Source organism: Chenopodium album, chromosome 2, assembly GCF_948465745.1.
Source record: "Chenopodium album chromosome 2, dcCheAlbu1.1, whole genome shotgun sequence".
Classification (NCBI taxonomy): domain Eukaryota; kingdom Viridiplantae; phylum Streptophyta; class Magnoliopsida; order Caryophyllales; family Amaranthaceae; genus Chenopodium; species Chenopodium album.
Genome location: NC_137835.1, coordinates 28,506,441 through 28,525,651, shown reverse-complemented (window position 1 = coordinate 28,525,651; position 19,211 = coordinate 28,506,441). Strand labels below are relative to the sequence as shown.

The window sequence follows — 19,211 nt, the reverse complement described above, 5'->3', positions numbered from 1 at the left end:
AAAGAGTAGTACTAATATTTCTGATAATACATTGCAAGGTACGACTCTAGGGAAGGTAGCAGCTCCAGATAAGAGCAATAATGCTCCAAAGCCAGTTATCAAACTTCCATTCCCCAATCGTCATTTGAAAACTAATTTGGATAAGCAGTTTGGTAAGTTTTTGGAGATGGTCAAAGATTTGCAGGTAACAATTCCCTTCACTGAATTAATTACACAAATTCCCGCATATGCAAAATTTATGAAGGAAATATTGACAAGAAAAAGGTCTATTAGTAAGGTAGAGACAATAGCTTTCACTGTAGAATGTAGTGTCGTACTTCAAAATAAATCTCCACCTAAACTGAAAGATCCGGGTAGTTTTTCTATCCCTTGTCATATAATAACATGAATCATATTCAATCAAGTACCAATCCCAAAATCACATGTGTAACACACAAGACACATAATCATACCTTTGACGTGTGAATTCCACGAAGCTATTCGACAGGAAAATCAGGGAGAGAATAGAGCCCTAAGCGTTGCTCCTCTACTTAGTCCACGAGATTCGAACGAGTCGTCCACCAATTCAAGATTGGTCGAGTGATTGAGGAAAACCGCGATCACCACCTTTATGGACAACTGACCACCGCACGAACCACCACCACCACAAGACACCACTGGCGCCGAGGAGGAGGAGAGAGCCGTGAGAGAGAGAGACTTTGAGAGGGGTAGGGTTTCGTGTTTGCTAATTAGGGTTTGATCACACTGATCAGTTAATTTCTTCTCTTCATGTAAACCTAGGCACCTAGTCTATTTATAATCTCATTATAATTAGACTAGGGCACGAATCCCAAAACTCCTTCTAATCCCCATATGGCCGGACACCTAGAGTGATGAGGCCCATGATGGGCCTCGTCCTCTAATGCTCGATCTAGCCCCTTTGTGTGACCTTATAGGATCCGTCCAATTGGGCTTTGGGCTATTTTACTAGTCCAAAGATTGTTAGTACCTCTAACTATGGCAAAACGACGACCCAAAAGTACGAACTTAATTATCTCCATAATTTGATCCAATTATATATCTAGTAATTTCACACGACGAAGACATAACTCCTTCAACCCCCACCCCCACACCCACCCCGCCGGAAAATCGACCCCTTCCCCGAAAACCCCTCCCCCCCGCTACCGGAAACCGCCGCCCAGCCAACCCCTTCCCTTCCCCCACCCCCGATAACCCCTCCCCACCCCCGATAATACCCCTCCCCAGCGCCGATTACCCCTCCCCAGCCCCCAATAACCCCTCCCCACCCCCGATAACCCTTCCTCAGCCACCGATAACCCCCCCACCCTCGAAATCGGCGAAGCCCAGCCACGAAATCGGCGACGCCTAGCCACGAAATCGGCCACAAACGGTCAAAATCGGTCGGTTTAGGGTATTTAGCCCCAACATCGTCCATTTTTGGCCATTTGTGGCCAATATCGGCCATTTGTGGCCATCGGTGGTGCTGGTTTGGTGTGCGTCGGTGGTGTTCGTGTGGTGGTGGGTGTGGTGTTCGTGTGGTGGGGGTGCTGCTGGGTTGTTCTTATTTTTTTTTTTACATTTTTCTTTTTTTTATTTTCTTTATTTTTCTCAACCAATTACATATTGACACGTGTGAAAAAAAAAATAATCACAAATATTTACCTGATTTACCAGTTGCAAGTCATTTGTGTGCAATAGAAATTAATACCCCCTAAAGTTGGGAGTGATAGATAATAAACGAAAGTTGGGATTAATTTCGGCGGATGAGGCAAAGTTCAGATTAATGGGAGCAATTTTTCCTTAAATTAATGATTTACAGATTTATAGAAGTTGAAATTCAACTTGTATTGATTTATTTTTCTGATTTTTATTGGTATAAAATGTTCTTTAATCTTTAAAAAAAATCAGGTTAAATAAGGTCAACTTCGGGTTGACCCGAACCCGGAAAAATCAGGTTAGGGTCAAGAATTTCGACCCGAAATGCTAAACAGATCAGGTTTAGGTTGGGGGGTTTTAACCCGAACCCGAAAATGACCCGACCTGATCTGTTTTCCACCCCTAGGATAAACCTCCGTGAATTTAAGATATGGGAACACCCTGTTCTTATAAGTTTTCTAACTGCTTTCGAACAGAAGGTGTGTAATTCTTCATTCTATACTCCTTCACCAGCTTAGATTTGCTCGGGATAGGATTATGATTGTTATGTTCATTGTTCACTTCTTTTATAACTCATTCACCTTCCTCGTTATTACTAGCATATTTCGTAGCGCCACATTGACACTCTTTGGAGGTCCTTTTCCCTTGATTTAGCTCATCTTGTCCTATAACGCCATTCACCTTACCACCACACCCGGACACTTCCATCGCCTTAGCCCTCTTCTTAGCCTCCCTTAGCGCCCTCATGCTAGGAGCACCCCAGCATTCACATCGCCATCTTAACCCCCTACTCTCCTTAGTTTTCTTTGAAAAATTTCCTTGAATGCGATTAACCCCAAACCTTTTTTGCTCGGCATATTGTTTATAATATATCTCAATATCGTGCCAAAATCTAAAACCATACCCACCCTCGGTGATTCTACAACGGTAACAACATTAACCCGGTTGTTAGAGATAATAATCTCAATTGTTTGGATCGGAGATGAGTATACAACAGGGTTACTACTTGGAATTTCTCTCACAACACAATCAGGGGTTTTCCACAACAACTCACCAATGACAGAATCAATCGTGTTATTGTTAGGCTCAATACTGACCGGAACAGAAGTCATCGATTCAGAACATATGAATTTGGGGTTATTATCATCACCCAAACTAATTCCACCAACAGAAGTATAGACACCCATTTGTGTCTCCCCAAAACTAAACCCAGTGATGAGTACCTTTCACGTCGAATCATAATCGAATGAAGTGAAAGTGTGGAAAGTCTAGTGTTGCGGATATTCTTTTCTTTCTCTCTATTTTTGAAAACCTATTTAAGAAAATAGCCAATCCAGTTTGGTTTGGTCCATGGCTAGGGTCCAATAATGGTGTATTTGGGTCGGGTTCGAAATGAGCTTTTCAACGATATATTATAAGCCCAATTCCGATGAATAATGAGGAAGGTATGGCCAAATTACTAAACTGGGCCCGGTTTGATATTTATATGCGGCCCAATGATCTAGAGGAGGGCCTAATTATGATTTATCATTCCTAATGTGATTAGGATTGATTATAGTCTTCTAGATTCTTCTAGAAGGTTCTTTTCATTCCTAATTTAATTAGCATTAATAAATTGACTTTAGTTGACTTTTTAGAGTTTTAATCAGAATAAAAGAAGTGTTTTTAAGGAAAATACGATTTTGCCCTCTTGTATGGCTAAATTTTAACAAATTAAGAAAATGCGTGGAAATTTATTTCTAGCGTCTGACGACAGGACCAGCGCCTGACGTCTGGCGCTAGAGTCCAACATTTGGCGCCACGCGCGTGTTTGGCGCTGCAGTTGTGTTTTATTCTTTTCGAAACTCTAATTCGTTTTTTATCACATCCGGCTGATTTTCTCTATAAATAGCCTTCTAAAATTCTGTTTTCAATCATCAATTCTCATCAATTCTTATTCCTCTAATTCTCTTCTCTCTCTAAGCTAAAGCTTATTTCTCTCTCTCTTTTCTAAACTAGCTTTTTGCATACAAAAATTCCGCATTCACAAGATCTAGAAACACCTAGCCATGTTCGAAGTTGCCTTCACCCTAGACGTGTAAGGTTTAATTTCTGAGGGTTTGGTCCCAAATCTCTATTTCAATTATTTAATTTAATTGTTTGTTTATTATTTTCCTTGAAGTTACTAACGCGTGTATTTTGTTATTAGAAAGAGGTACGAGGCATCCAAGTAAGTGCTTTAATTGATTTATTGATATTATGATATAGAAATCTTGTCTAGGTTGTTATTATGATTCCTAGTGTCATGTTAGGGTATTTTGATCTTCCTAGTATCATGTTTAGGGTAATAACTAAAATTTCTAATATCAAATATGACAATTGTGATTCCTGCGATGCTTCCTATTCTCTTCCTAATATTCATGTTAGTATCATGTTAGGGCTAAAGCTTTGATTTTTATATGTTTGGTGACATGCTAGGGTTTGTTATTACTCTTGTTAGTATCATGCTTAGGATCTTGCTATTAATATTATGCTTTAACATTATTATTATTGTCATGATTATTTTTATTATGATGATTATTATTATGTTGCTTGATTATATTTATTGTTATTGCTTGAACTCACCTTTTATGCATGTTTAAAGGGAATTGGTACTTGTAATCACGCTTAATAAGATAATTAATAATCTTGTTTATGGTTAATATGATTATAGTTCAAGTGATCGCCAATAATAGTTTTGTTTGTGCATTAATATTCAACCAACATAGATTAACCGAGTTTAGGGTTAATTCTATTGATTGTATGTTAGTCAAAAAGCGCACATGAATACGATCAGAATAAAGTAGAGGACTATTATTAGGGCAGGTTCAATTTCTTTTAGGTTGGATTTGTACCTTCATCCTCGAACCCCAGTCATGGTTCCAGACCTATTGGAGTTGACGATATCCTGGATCGTTAAGGGGTGTAACCTTCATCACCTCGTGAACGGTTTACAAGTTCCTAAATTTTGTTGGCGACTCTTTTGCTCTATCTTCTTTCCCTTTGGACGCCACCGTGCTTTAGTGTATGATCACAGTGGGGTTCAAGTTTGGGATAATGCTTGAAATATTCCCTACAAGAAGTAGTAACATCTTCCTCTATTATTGCTTCATCCATAATCATATAATCCATATATAGTTCAACACAGATTTACCTAAAATTTGAATTGAGTTATTTTAATAAACTTACAACATAAATCAACCTATTATACATCAAACCATATTATAATCAATAAAGGAGATAGGAAGTTAAACTTACTTGAAGCTTGCTAATCGCTACCGCTGCTTTACCATTTCCGCCTACAATCAAAATTGAGTAACTTTAATCATCTTACAATATAAATCAACTCACAATACATGAAAACACAATAAACTCAAGGAAGAAATTCACTTATAGCTTGATAATCGCTACAAAGGGCAATACCATTTCCATTCTCTTATTGATGGGCAACTCAGGGCAATAATGCATGTACGTTTCAAATTTGCTAGTGTGGTGTACAGTAACTAACCATAGTTAACAAGTGTTAACATGCAACAAACAGCTATTGTACCTGGCATAAAGTTGGCGTCCAAAATCCAATCTAACGGAGTTGTGGTGAGTTGTTGGTTTGCTTGAACTAAGGGGCACGCATTTGTATGTTATTTACAATTCATGCCATCAAATTAACGAATTTCTCAAATTTGGGGCATGAACTTGTACTTGCCGAAAATTATATGTCGGTCAAAGTATAACACTTGGAAAAAAAAAAGAGGGAGTATATAATAACTATATGCGTTTTTTTCCATATAATAAGAAAAAAACATGGGGGGGGGGTGTTAAACAATGCTCCCATTTTACAAGGTACCGCTCGCATTTTAATACGAACTTTTGTATTTGCCCCTCGTAAATAATTAGTCACGACACTCACCACACTCATTTCTCATTTATGATTTGAACTCACAATTGTCTCGTAACTTCTTTCTCATTTTCATCTCTCTAAAATTATTAAAAAATAAAAAACAACAACATTGATAACAACAATAATAAAAATACTAATACTAATTACCTAATTAATCACAAAATTAATAATAATCATAATAAAAATTATAATAATAATAATACAAAGATTACAATAATAAATTTGATTAATTAATTAATTCAAAAAAAAATTACATCCGCCCAAAAAATTAGATCCACCTAATTTTTTAGGCGGGTGTTTTACTTCAATTTTTATTTAAAAGTACGACGACTTAGAGAATTCTCCGACGAAGCCTCTGGTGCTAAAACATTGTCGTCGTCCATCGCCCTAAACCCGTCGCTAATGCTTAATAATTTTTTTTTACAAAAAAAAACTTGGATTTTTGGTGGTGGATTTAATGTGCTGGGGTCGGATGTGGTGGTGTCGGGGAAAATTTTTTTACCACGTGGTAGTAAGTGGAGGGGTCGGGAATGATATTATACCATTATATATTACAACTTACACAAAGGACAATATCGTCCTTCCATGTCAAAAAGGGAGTTGTGCCCTGTAAAATGGGAGCATTGTTTAGCAGTTCACAAAAAGAACACACAAAAAATATGTTGTTAAGCCTATTTTTTTTGTTGTATTAAAGGCTATGTGCTAGTGTGCATATATACTTAATACTTCCTCCGTCCCAAAATAATTGTTACAGTCAAACTTAGTATATATTTTGATGCACTAGTTTGACCGTGTTTTTATGTAATAAAATATTAATGAAAATTAATATAAAAAAAGTTATATTATGAAATTTTATATTAATACCTACCTAACAACATATTTTATGATAAAATATGGTTTTTATTATGTTAGTCAAAAAAGTCCAACGTGCCATTTATTTTGAGAAAAATAGGTTTTTTTTTCTGTTTTTTTAACGGCTATTTCACCAAATGTCATTGAGTACTTACAAAATTCACCAAATGCCAACAAATTTTTCAAAATTCACCAAATGTCACTGACTAACAATACAATGACACCTCGTGCCACTAATAACATATGGACGTTAGTTTTTCGTTAATGCAATTCTTATTTCACCAAATGCCATTACTTTGGAAAATTATTTCACCAAATGCTATTAGTTTTTAATTAATACACAATAATAATTTATTTTAATGAATAAAAATAATATGTTTTTTCGATTTTCGTAATGAATATTGTTCGGGTAAGGTTTTGGGGGTCATTTTGACCCTTTATGGGTACAAATTAAACTTGAAATTGGTAAAAAAAAAACGTAAATACCCTGTTTCACATTTTTTCCGAAAAAAATTACGATATCGACATACAAAACGGGGCATATATGTTTTTTTTAGTCAATTCTGAGCTCAATTTGTTACCATAAAGGATCAAAATGACCCCAAAACCTTACCCGATTAATTTTAATGGTTAAAAATGACGACACGCTAATCGAAATATTTTTCAACACACAAAACGGAGCATTTATGTTATTCTTTTTTTTTGTCAATTTTGAGCTTAATTTGTACCCATAAAGGGTCAAAATGACCCCCAAAACCTTACCCGATCAATTTTGATGGTTAAAAAATAACAACACGCTAATCGAAATATTTTTCAAAACACAAAACGGAGCATTTACGTTATTTTTTTGTCAATTCCGAGCTTAATTTGTATCCATAAAGAATCAAAATGACCCCCAAAACTATACCCGAGCAATTTTTGCCACGAAAATGAAGAAAAATAATATCTTTTTTATTAATTAAAATGAACCAATCATATTATGACACGTGTCAAGATTTAATCTTAATGACTAATGGAGTTAACGCCCGTTAGTCATTAATGGCATTTGGTGAATTTTTTAAAAGCTCGGTGGCATTTTGATGAATTTTGAAAACCTTGATGGCATTTGGTGAAATTTTTAAGTACTTAGTAGCATTTGATGAAATAGTCGTTTTTTTAAACACATGCATTAGCATGGGGCGCTATTTGGTATGAATAATTTTAAAGTCAAGGTAATTGCGCGTCAAACAATCTCGAAAACAACTTATAATTGAGCCTTTAATGTTCAACAAAAGATGTAAATCCAAGAAACCAAACTCAGAGGAGAATTGAAACAAACTCTAAACACCCCCCTTCCCCCCTCTACAAAATTAATAAGCTAGTAACACAAATTTACCCGATACAGTTGAACTTTGTTTGGCTGTTACGCCGAAAATAGTCTATAACTTGGACTATTTTCGACCCATTTTCTTTGTTTGTGTTTCATTAAATTTTCGTTTGTTAATTTCAATGAAACTACACGAGTAGAGTATAAATGTCCCAGTCATCCTATGATGGAGTTGTTGGTCGTTGACTCATTGGTCGTTGACTCATTGGTGTAGTTGTTCGTTCCCTTTAGGAAATTATTGTATGTTAGGGCTTAATAACATAATCTATCTTCTTTTGCCCTATGATTAGTTCGTTGGTAAAGAATCATTGGGGATTACAAAGATTCTTAAATTTCCGAGGACGTTCAAATGAATCATATTAAATTCATTTTCTTCGATACAAAGAATCGTTAGATCGTGTCTTTAAAAAGGTTGTATATTATAGCGATGTGTGCAAGAGATGTAGCATAGTGCAAGATCTATTCAACAAATAAGAAAACCTTTGTTTAATTTGTTTTTGTGTATTTGTTGAATTTAGATTTTATTTGTAGACAACGCATGACATTTAATTAATGCATTCCATGGGCAACCCATCCAAAACAAACAACGAAAAGTAATCCCTTGACTATGAAGAGAACCAAGGCTAACAAGTTTTCCCGAAGCCAAGAAACAAACTTAATTAAACCCTAGCATACTAAAGTACTAAACTAATAAAAGTAAAGAAACTTACACCTTCGATCTAAACTAATTAAGGGAAGGACCATTCTCAATTGCAGGGTCCAGGTTTTGGCAAGAAAACCCTAAGCCTAATGTAACCAAAAACCATCGAAAATCGATATTTTGAAGTCCATTTGATGGCAGCTTTAAGATTAACCTTGGTCCATTGATTATGGTAAACCCCTCAAAAAAACGTAAGTATTACAGATTTACAGTACATGAAAAACATAAGATATCATCGTATCATAAGTCTTAGCAGTAGATATCGCTTATTATTTTGACAGCAGTACCAAGAGTGAAGAATGTCCCGCATTTGATAGTAGTACTAATGTAAAGCAAGAAAGCAGGCACGTACGCAACCATTTCATATTGCTCACTGCTGCATGTCCTACAAAACTTTTGAGCTGCTTCAAATAAGAGTAAACAAGTTACCATTCATTAGCACATCTACATCTACAATCAACTGTATAGCCTGAAACAGCAGAGCTACGCAAACCAGGATTCAAGAAAGAGACCAGTAATTATTTGAACAAAAATGTATGATGTACATGTTCTCAAATTTTATTATAAAAAGATGACCCAAAAAAAAACAGAAGGGAGACTAATTGACATATAGAGATATATAGTTATATACTACCTGTGTAGCTTTTGAACTCAATCAACAGAAAAGATATCCCTTGTTTACAGATTGATACAAATCCATTGACCCTCAATTCCCATCATTTCAAGGGTTTGGATAAATGAAATATCAAGAAGCTCTATTCCAATGCAACAGCCTCTTCTTCCTCATCATCCAACTCTTGTTCCACCCCCTTCACCTGAAAGTATCACAAACTCAACATCAAATCCAATATTACAACATTATGAGGACACTTCCGAGTTCCAACACAGATTCTATTAAGGAAATTTTGTCTAGAACTATCCTAAAGATAGGGTCATTTGTAAACAACTACCAATTTTTTTCTATTTGTTTAGAACTATCCGAAAGCTACAAAACGTTTAGATAGCACTACCTATTAACGTTTTCCGTCCAATTAAGACGTTATTGAACCCACTTTTTCACTTTTCTCACTTAATTAACTACCCTAATTACCTTTTCACCCTAATTAACTTTCCCTCCATTCTCACTTACAAAATCCAAGAGAACACACTCATTCAATCGAACACAAATTCTCAATTATTCATGTAATGTTTTACACTTTACTTTTAATTCATTGTTTGTTGTATCTATTTACAAGTTTTAATTGAACGCAATGAACATAATTAGGGTGTAATATAGAAATTCGGATTAGGGTTTATGGGTTCAAAAAATTTGGGGGTTTTGATTTTTAGGGTTTAGGGGTTCAATTGAGTTTTAGGTTTTGGTTATTTTGACTTTGAGATTGAATTCAATTGCATTTTAATTACTAAGGAGTTTTGATTTCTAGGGTTTAGGGAAAGTTAATTAGGGAGGAGAGAGAAGGTAATTAAGGGTGTTAATTAAGTGGGAAAAGTGAAAATGTAGGCCCTATTAATGTTTTTTTGGACGGAAAACATTACTGGGTAGTGCTACCCAAACTTTTCTTAACTTCTGGATAGTTCTTAACAAATAAAAAAAAAAACGACCTGTCTTTAGGGTAATTCTAGACAATTTCCTTCTATCAATGAACATGTCACTAGTCACAACGCAATAAATCAAGTTTTATCAGCAACATTTCAAAGCAACAAAGGATCTTTTATTTAATGGGTCGCTGCAATTCCCAACCATAACCTCATGATACGACACTAGAAAAAACCCCAAGACCATTCTTTTCCATTCCTTAAATACAGAAATGAACCTCCTTTAAGGATCTGAGCTGAGCTAAACTGAACTAATTGGAATTGAGCTGAATAAAGCTAAAATGAATATTTTATGAGTGAAGGAAATTAGGAACTAACTGAACTAATTGGAGCTGAACTGAATTGAAATTAAGCTGAAGTGAACATGCCCTAATACTACGTATTATGCTGGCATTATTGTTGAAATCATAAATGGACAAAGTAATTCTTGCAATGGCCCGGGCACAGTCGCACAGACCACGTGTAACAGAATATAATGAAACATTTGCACTCACCGGGATCCATATCTTAGAACCTACAAAGATAGTATAGTAAAAAAAAAACAAACAAACAAAAACAAACAAACAAAAAAAACAAAAAAAAAAAAAAAAAAAGTGGATTAATTTGGCATGCATTCATTGACTGATATTTGAAGACAAGAGCGATGCAAAGCTACACCAAGATTTGAGATGAAGAACAAGACATAAATTTTGAAGCTCAATGAGGATCTATAAAGCCTCAAGCAAGTATTGACAGCTTAGTGTTACAAGATCAATAAGTCTTTTGGGTGTAAGGCTTTAAAGGACATCTTTGTATATGCTATACTTTAAAAACTAAGAGGCACAACGATGGAGATACATTAAGAGTATATATTTTTCACTGATGGAAACAATCCCAACCATAACCCTTGATATAGAGAAATGATGTGGTGCTTCTAAAAATTGCAAAAGAGCATCTAAAGAAGTACAGGATGGATAATTGCAATTCTGAAACACTTCTACTTCAAACTACTAAAAAGGAGCAGTACAAGGATGGTGGATTTAAGAAGGCACACTAGGAAGTTTAATAAAAATATAGTGGATAGGTTGTTCAATCTTAAAATTACTAGATCGAATCTGCCCAGCAGGCATCAAAAATGATTTTTCTTGAAGATTGTGCAACATCCAAGTCAAATTTCTTAAGAGGTAGTCGAGCATTTGAAGTTACTACATTTTCTGTTGGATCCCTATCAATCTAAGGATGATAAGTCACACACATAGAAACTGAGCCAATTTCATTTACACTAGATTATGAAGCATCTCCATGCCTGTCAAAGAAGCAAGATTGTACAGTCCAAAGTTATCAAGCTATAGCCATTGCAGAGAAACCTGCTTCCATGGAAAACAAGGCTTACAAGGTGAAGGCTTAACCTATATTGAACAAGTGAAGTTCAACTGTTGAAGTAGAAGAGGTCGAAAATTTTTAATGCAAGGGAGGGAACCAACTTGCAGATTAAACTTTCATAGATTTGACCATTTAAAGACCTTATAAACAGAAGAGTTCCAAGGAGAAGTGCTGAAATTTGGACCTCTGCTTGATATCCACAGCCAAATGTTAGAAACTGATACTAGTCTATGTTGAAAGATATGAGAGAGAGAGAGAGAGAAGAGCTGAAATTTGGACCACTGCTTGATATCTACAGCCAAATGTTAGAAACAGATACTAGTCTATGTTATAGCTTATAATCCTTAGAGTAAGATATCAGAGTAGATGAGAGAGAGAGAGAGAATCACTGGTCCAATTATGTTGCATCAATTTGCAATTTCCCAAAAAAGGAATATGTTGCGATTAAAAAAAAAACGGTGAAAGTAATAAGCAAGAACAGAGTAGGGTGAAGTCAATCAAAATGGACAGAAATGGCAGGCTCACCTCAGGCACATAGTGCATTAGCATGTTCTCAATGCCAGATTTTAAAGTCACAGACGAACTAGGACAGCCACTGCATGCTCCCTGCATCTGCAGTTTGACTATTCCAGTTTCCCTGAAAAGAAACGAAGAAGTGTCATTTACAATAAATAAATAAAAAGTTAAACCAAAGAAAATAGTAACAGATTATATGCAGAGAACCAGAAACATACGGATCAAATCCTTTATACACAATGTCACCACCATCATCCTGCACTGCAGGCCGTATGCGAGTCTCCAATAGCTCTTTTATCATAGCAACAATTTCCGAATCATCCTGCAACATAAGTTAATAATTATGAATCAAGGTGACTGCTAGATTACTCTCATTTCTCACCCACACACACGTATCCCCCCTCCCCCACAGGTTGCAACTATAAAGAATAAAGTTACCTTTACACAGGGCTAGAAAATGCAGTACATAAATAGATTTAATTACGGTAGCATTAACCAAAACCTCTAGCAAAAGACTTTGCGGATTACTAACCTTGTTGTCAGTCTACATACATCTAAACCCCCCCCCCCCCCCAAAACCCCCCAACCCTCACCCCCACCCCCACCCCCCCCCCCCCCAAAAAAAAAAATAAAAAAAAAAATTTTAAAATCAAGCTACCACCCCACCCTAAGAAAGACCCTTTTATAAACATTTGGGTAACTTTTAAATCACAGCATGACATAAATTAGAACAAATTATGCACACAATTCTATTAAGAGCTCAATGGAAAAATAGAATTTGAGAAACTGGAAGGTACAAGCCTTACTTCATGGATAGCTGTGTCCTTGGAAGCTGCAGTGCTTTCATCCAGAAATAATGGCTGACCAGATGTATAGAAATCCATGATTGCAGCAAATATCTCCGGTTTCAGAATATCCCATGTAATATCATCAGACTTTGTTACTGTTACGAAGTCTGATCCAAAGAAGACTCGTGTAACTCCTGTAAAATGAGTAAGAGCTACGGTTACAAAAAACACTATCACATGTCAAACAGTCAAAGAAGCAAGGCTTATTTCACTGTAGCGGGTTAAGCCATTCGGTAACTCGGCCAATATAAATGATGCTTGTTATGGTTATCAAACAGAAAGCAAGAACCAACAAGAAAATTTGACTCCTTTGAGAGAAAGAGAGACTCCATCACTTTAAGGTCAACAACAATTCGTTAGAGACAAAGTTACCGAGAAATTTAAAAGACCCAAAGAGGCCAGTAAATTCACCAGCATATATATGTAAAAAAGAATCCAAAGATAGAAGATTCATTCCCATAGAAAAAAGATAACATTCATTTTTAAGCGATTATAAAACCCCGATTATAAAACCCTTACAAGTCAATACAAGAAACCCTGTTATAAGCCTGTAAATCCTAACAATCAGAATTCAAAAATCTTACTAAAAGCTTAATTTTAATAACAGTGACATTAAGAATAATAATTATAATAAATAAAAATACAAAGACAGTTTGGTTAAAAAATTGGATTTTCTAATATGATGCTTAATGAATTTAAGAATTTTTAACCTTTACAAAAACTTGGATAACTATAAAATATCTAACTAGACGAGAGCCTGGAATTATACTCATAGGGAGGTTTCGGCCAATCTGCTCACAAGTGCCAAAAAATAACAAGACTAATCGCTCTTGCAAAGATAAAAGTTAAACAAGAGATGATAAAGCAAGGTCAACGACAACAGGAGCCAGCGGGTGATCATAGCCAAAATATCTAGCAACATTCATGAGATGTGCAGGATGTCATTCATCATGAAGGCAAGCTAAGAAAATCAAAATCCTCCAATGGATTTCATACCAAAAGCAGTAGGTGATTAATGCCACAGACAAGCCTTGACAATAAGAATTAGAAACTAAAGAAGACAGTTTTAAGCTTGGAAAGAAAAAGGGACCTAAACAGAAGCTTTATGACCCCACACTCTTTACTCATCAAACATCATCTCCAACTATGTTTTAAAAGGGTGCTACCGAGTATTGCTTCAGCTTAATCTTGAGCAGCAGAACATAGGGTTTAAAGATAAGATTCCAGCACTCTATTCGTTGCAGTCACTGAACTTTGCAGTTTTGGACAGGAAGAAATAGTGGCTTTGGAGCAGCTAAGTTGGATAATACTCTATATTGAGCTAATTACCCTAATTATAAAGTGACCAAACATCAACCATCAAGATTAACCACTTTAGCTATGGTTACCCCTTAAATTAAACAAGGTAAAATAGTGATAAAAGGCTTGGGCGCTTGGCAGATTGATCGCCTGCAGCTGTTTGTAGGATTTTACAGGCATGTGTAAAAAATCGGCCACAACGTTCTCGTACTGTCAGAGTTGTATTTGTTTTCAAATTTACCACACCGATATATTCTGCATTGTATCAAACTTTAAAATAGACTAACTGATAGTTTATGGTCTCGGCTGATATTTGGTGCTACCACTCTGACACATAGCTTTTAGATAATTTTATTGAACTTTCCTCGACTTGTTACTCTTAAGGATGGCTTTAAACATTAGTAAATTCAGGAATATACTAGATTTTTGTTACTATGACAGTATCATTGGTTCTTAAATCATGATTTTATAAGTACAAACCACATGCATGTCGCAACAATTAAAATCGGGTTCACAATAATTGTATAATCTCTGATAACCGCGACCCATTACCGCATTTCCTAACCATGTTTACAAGCCAAACACAATAATTGCTAAGTGAAAAATACTTATATGATTCTCAAAACCATGGTATGTATGACTGTATGTAGCAAGTATTCCCATTAAACTATTTGTGGGACATTCTTAAATACCAACCCAATGTAGTATTTTATGGAAATTCTACATGATGGCCTCGTGGTTTTGGAAAGTCCACTTGGAGACATCTTTTTATTTATTTTCTTGAATGGCCTCATGGTAATCAGGTAATGCATATATCATCAAGGTGTACTTATTGGTGTTTTTACGACTAACCCAGCCATATAATAAGTGATTTCTAACCTTGATTTTAAAATTACTAGCGTGCTGCCAGTTAGCACCCCATATTGACTAAACTTGCCCACGTAGCAACTCACGGCCAGTTTATAGTGGTCACCAAAGGCTAACTTTTATACCAATGTAGTTATTTGATCCCACATCCTTCTTCTCTAAGGTACCAATTGGAGTCTCTCAGTGTGGTAAGTGAATAGGGATCCTGCAAGATCATGGGATTTCTACCCATACAGCTTGTTAAGTATGTTTGGGTTGTGGGACTGTCTTCCAAAATGCAATTAACAATCCCAAAAACCGATTTAGCTTAATCTTGAGTACAGAAAAATGGGGTTCAAAGATAAGATTTCAAGCATTCTATTCACTGCAGCCACTGAACTTTGAAGTTTTGGACAGGAAGCACAAGTGTCTTGAAGTTTTTGGAGCAGCTAAGTTAGATAATAATCTATATTGAACTGATTAAATTATAAATTGACTGAAGATCAACCATCAAAATTATCCACTTCAATTCTGGTTAGCCCATAACCAATCAAGGTAGAAGGGATAAACGGTGGTAAAGCGCTTGGTAGATTGATCGCCTCCGGCTTTGTGTAGAATTTTACAAGTGAAACAAAAGAATCAAAAAGTGGAAAATGCTGACAGGATTCTCAAAACCCATGGCATGTTTGTAGAAGTACTCTCATTAAACTAGTTGTGTAACAGACCTAAATTCTAATTCAATGTGTAGCGTTTTTGGAAATTCTACATAGAGGCCTAGTGTTTTAGAAACACTGTTTTTTGAAAAACTTTCTTAACAATATATCATTAAGGTGTCTTAATTGATGTTTTTACAACTAACCCAACCATATAATAAGTGATTTCTAACCTTAATCCTACAAGTACTAACCTACCATGTTGAATAAAGCAACTCATGGCCCGTTCATGGCGACCACCACAGTCCACTAGATACGCCAGCAAGGCAGCAACAACTGACCAGCACAACCTTCATGCAGTTTTGCCTTGCCTGTCCGTGCGTCCGTCTCTCCCAACCACAATCAGTCATCTTTGTCCAAATCTACAGCCTTCACAAGCAGGCCAGCCTTTACCAGTTTACCTTGTTCCCTCTACTCCAACCACTATACAACAATTCTGCTGCCAACACAACAACGAAATCTACGTCCCACAATTTTGCATTAGAAAATAAATAATAATAATAACAATTTTGCATTAGCTGATTTTGTTCCTCGACGGGTTATGGTTGAAGCGGCTCAGCGGAAGAGGGTTAAATATGAATCTCGTCGGGCGAATGGATATGGTTTCATTCCCTTCTCCTTTCCTTCTCTTGGGGAATTAGAGAAGGAAGCTGCATTGCTGAAGCGCGTTCAGAGATTCTCGACGACGCAAGACATTAGAGTTCGTGCGGCAGCTCATATTTTCACTAGGGTAGGTTTTGCTATAACCAGAGGAGTGGGGGCCCAGATTGTATCTCGGCTTCCCACTAATTTATTGTAGGTCATATGACTTTTGTTTTTGAGAAATAATAATAATAATAATAATAATAATAATAATAAATAAATAAATAAAATAAAATAAGATAAAAAAACCCAACAAATGAAAACAATGCCTTGTACTCCAATTCAATCACACAATTGTAACTTCCAATTCCAAATTCAACTCCAAGCCAAAAATTAGGGTTAAGGTTTCTTGCCAAACAATTGAATTTTTGCTTTAAACTTAAATAAGTAATGTCAAGTGTATACATATTATAAGGTATATATCAAATTTTCCTATAACATCATAACATAATATTAAATACTACTAATAATAATAATACTCCTACAAATTAACAAGCATACCATCAATCCCAAAAAGTGCTTTTGCTAAAGGTGAATTCATGGCAGTACGAGCATTCGGAAAGTCCGAACTCCCGATTTCCATTACTGGCTTGCCCGGATAAAACATCAAGGATGCCGGATTTGGAGTCGGCTGCGTTTGAATAAACATCGTCCTCCTTTGACCTGTTCAATAATTGAATTGATGTTAACAAAGCATAAATCATCAAACATTCTTCACATCATCATCATATCAAATTCATTTCCACAACAAACACCCATCAAACTCTTCACAACCAAACAAATAAACAAATTATCCAATTTATCAACATCACAATTTAGGGTTCTACAAAAATAATTGAATTGATGTTAACACAGCATAAATCATCAAACATTCTTCACATCATCATCATATCAAATTCATTTCTATAACAAACACCCATCAAACTCTACAAATCATAATTACAACCAAACAAATAAACAATCATTAAAAAAAACAACAAATTATCCTATTTATCAACATCACAATTTAGGGTTTTACAAAAATATCAAAATCTGACCTAGAAATGGCGCCCATGGCTTGGAATTCAAATAATTGTGAGGTAAATTTCTGTAATTAGAAGTGCATGAAGAATCAGAAACATGGAAATTAGATGAAGATGAGACTAGCGATCGAAAATACATGCATCGATTGCGAAAAGGGTTTGAATTTAGGGCAATGAAAGATTGATGAGCTAATCTGAGATTCCGTAAGATTCTCATAACTAGTGTTCTTCCCTAAAATATAATGGAGGTTTTAAGGAAGGTTTCGAAGATTAAAATAGAGGAAATGATCGCACGAAAGTCTATGAGGGCTCTAGTGAGACTCAAGAGTATTGTTAGCAGAGATTAACTATTTTTTGCAATGTATATCAATAAATTGGCATTTAAATTTAACAACTTTAAAAGAAAGTGGCTAAGTTTAGATATTAACTTTGAGTTTTATTTGACAAAACATAAAAGTTTAAAAAAAAGTGGGTTTACACGTGCCAAAGTTTTACTATATAAGTTTCTATTTTTTCTCTCTCTTTATGGGTTTCTTTTTTTTTTTTTTTTTTTTTTTTGAAAGAAGTCCTAAAGGACATTAAATTTCATTAAATAAAGCCATACAACATCTACAATTGACAATTAACAATAATGAAAACGAATTTAACAATATCAAACAAGAATTAATCGGGGAAGGGCTATCCAAATACATAAATATAACAATTCGGCACATTCTCGATTCGTTGTCTCATACAACTTTTTGAGTGGAATCGTCGTTGCTTCGCAATTTTGTGAGAAAGCTAATTCTTGTGCTGATTCCGTAACCCGAATTCGAGTCATAATCAATCGTAGCCCCGCACAACCAGAGACCAAATTAAACACAAATAAAACCTTGTCTTTCGAAGGAGTCCGAAAAACCTTGTCTTTCGAAGGAGTCCGAAAAACCTTGTCTTTCGAAGGAGTCCGAAAAACCTTGTCTTTCGAAGGAGATAAAAAAAACCTTGTCTTTCGAAGGAGATAGACCCTTTCTTTCAAGGGAGACATTATTATTGTAACCTAAGAAACAAAAAGCTTAAAAGAAAATAAAGATTGGGGCTTTCCACCGGTGAAATCCGATGGAAGCCCCTTCAAAATTGATAATGGAGGCTAGAGTTTAGGAGAGAGAAGAGAGAGAGGAGGCTAGGGTTTTATTGCTCTCCTTATGGGTTTCTATTTGATCTTTTTTCTGCTCTTCATCTCTCTGTTCTTATCTCTCTTCTTCTCTCTCCTCTGCACTTCTTCTCTCTCTTTCTCTCTCCTTTGTTCTTCAATTTCCTTCTTATTTTTCAATTTTATCTTGATTTTATAACATAATTTTCCTGTTTTGATCAATGATTCATCTTCTACAGACAATTTCGAGGTATGTATGTTAATCTAATTTTTCACCCACTATGGAAGTCGTCGCCGCCGCCGCTACTACCGCGAGCTTGAGCCTCGTTAACAGTGTTCTGACGGTCGTTGCAGTGTTTTTAGCTGTTCATTCCTTCGATCGCAACATCAATCTCTTCTTTGCTTCCGAATGTAACGAAGCCAAATCCTCTAGATTTGTCAGTTTTTCTGTCCTGAAAATCGATCAGAAATTATAAAATTAGTTATAGAATTAAGAGAATTTATTAAATTTACAGAAAAATTGAATAGAAATTGATCGTTCATCTTTCACAGCAGATCAAGTAACAATAGTAGCAATAGTAACAGATCAAAGTAGTAGCAGAAAATTTCGAATCAAAGTAACAGAATATGGGTTACTTTTGAAAAAAACGAAAAAAACAAACACTAGGGAGATTTTGATACTCTGTTTTGCAATTTGCATATGTAGCTTAATTACTTTTGTGAAAAAAAAAGGTCACTTTTGTGAAAA

The 19,211-nt window shown here is 35.5% G+C and overlaps 1 protein-coding gene across 3 annotated transcripts; it reads right to left on the bottom strand.

Annotated features, from left to right (window-relative positions):
- Positions 1–8,634: 8,634 nt before the first annotated feature.
- LOC145584892 (nifU-like protein 4, mitochondrial) lies at positions 8,635–17,671 on the bottom strand. Of its 3 annotated transcripts, none has more exons than XR_014100445.1 (7): positions 17,350–17,671; positions 16,814–16,975; positions 12,771–12,946; positions 12,183–12,286; positions 11,974–12,085; positions 9,125–9,305; positions 8,635–8,894 (listed from the first exon to the last, which is right to left on the bottom strand). XR_014100445.1 is itself a non-coding variant. In XM_081641675.1 (6 exons), the coding sequence occupies exons 1-6, from the start codon at positions 17,549–17,551 to the stop codon at positions 9,246–9,248; spliced, it is 816 nt and encodes a 271-aa protein (XP_081497801.1). In that variant the 5' UTR covers positions 17,552–17,671; the 3' UTR covers positions 8,989–9,245. The 3 variants fall into 3 exon arrangements, 1 of the variants encoding a protein (XP_081497801.1); XR_014100444.1 differs by having other exon boundaries at positions 8,635–8,891; XM_081641675.1 differs by lacking the exon at positions 8,635–8,894 and having other exon boundaries at positions 8,989–9,305.
- Between the last annotated feature and the right edge of the window lie 1,540 nt (positions 17,672–19,211).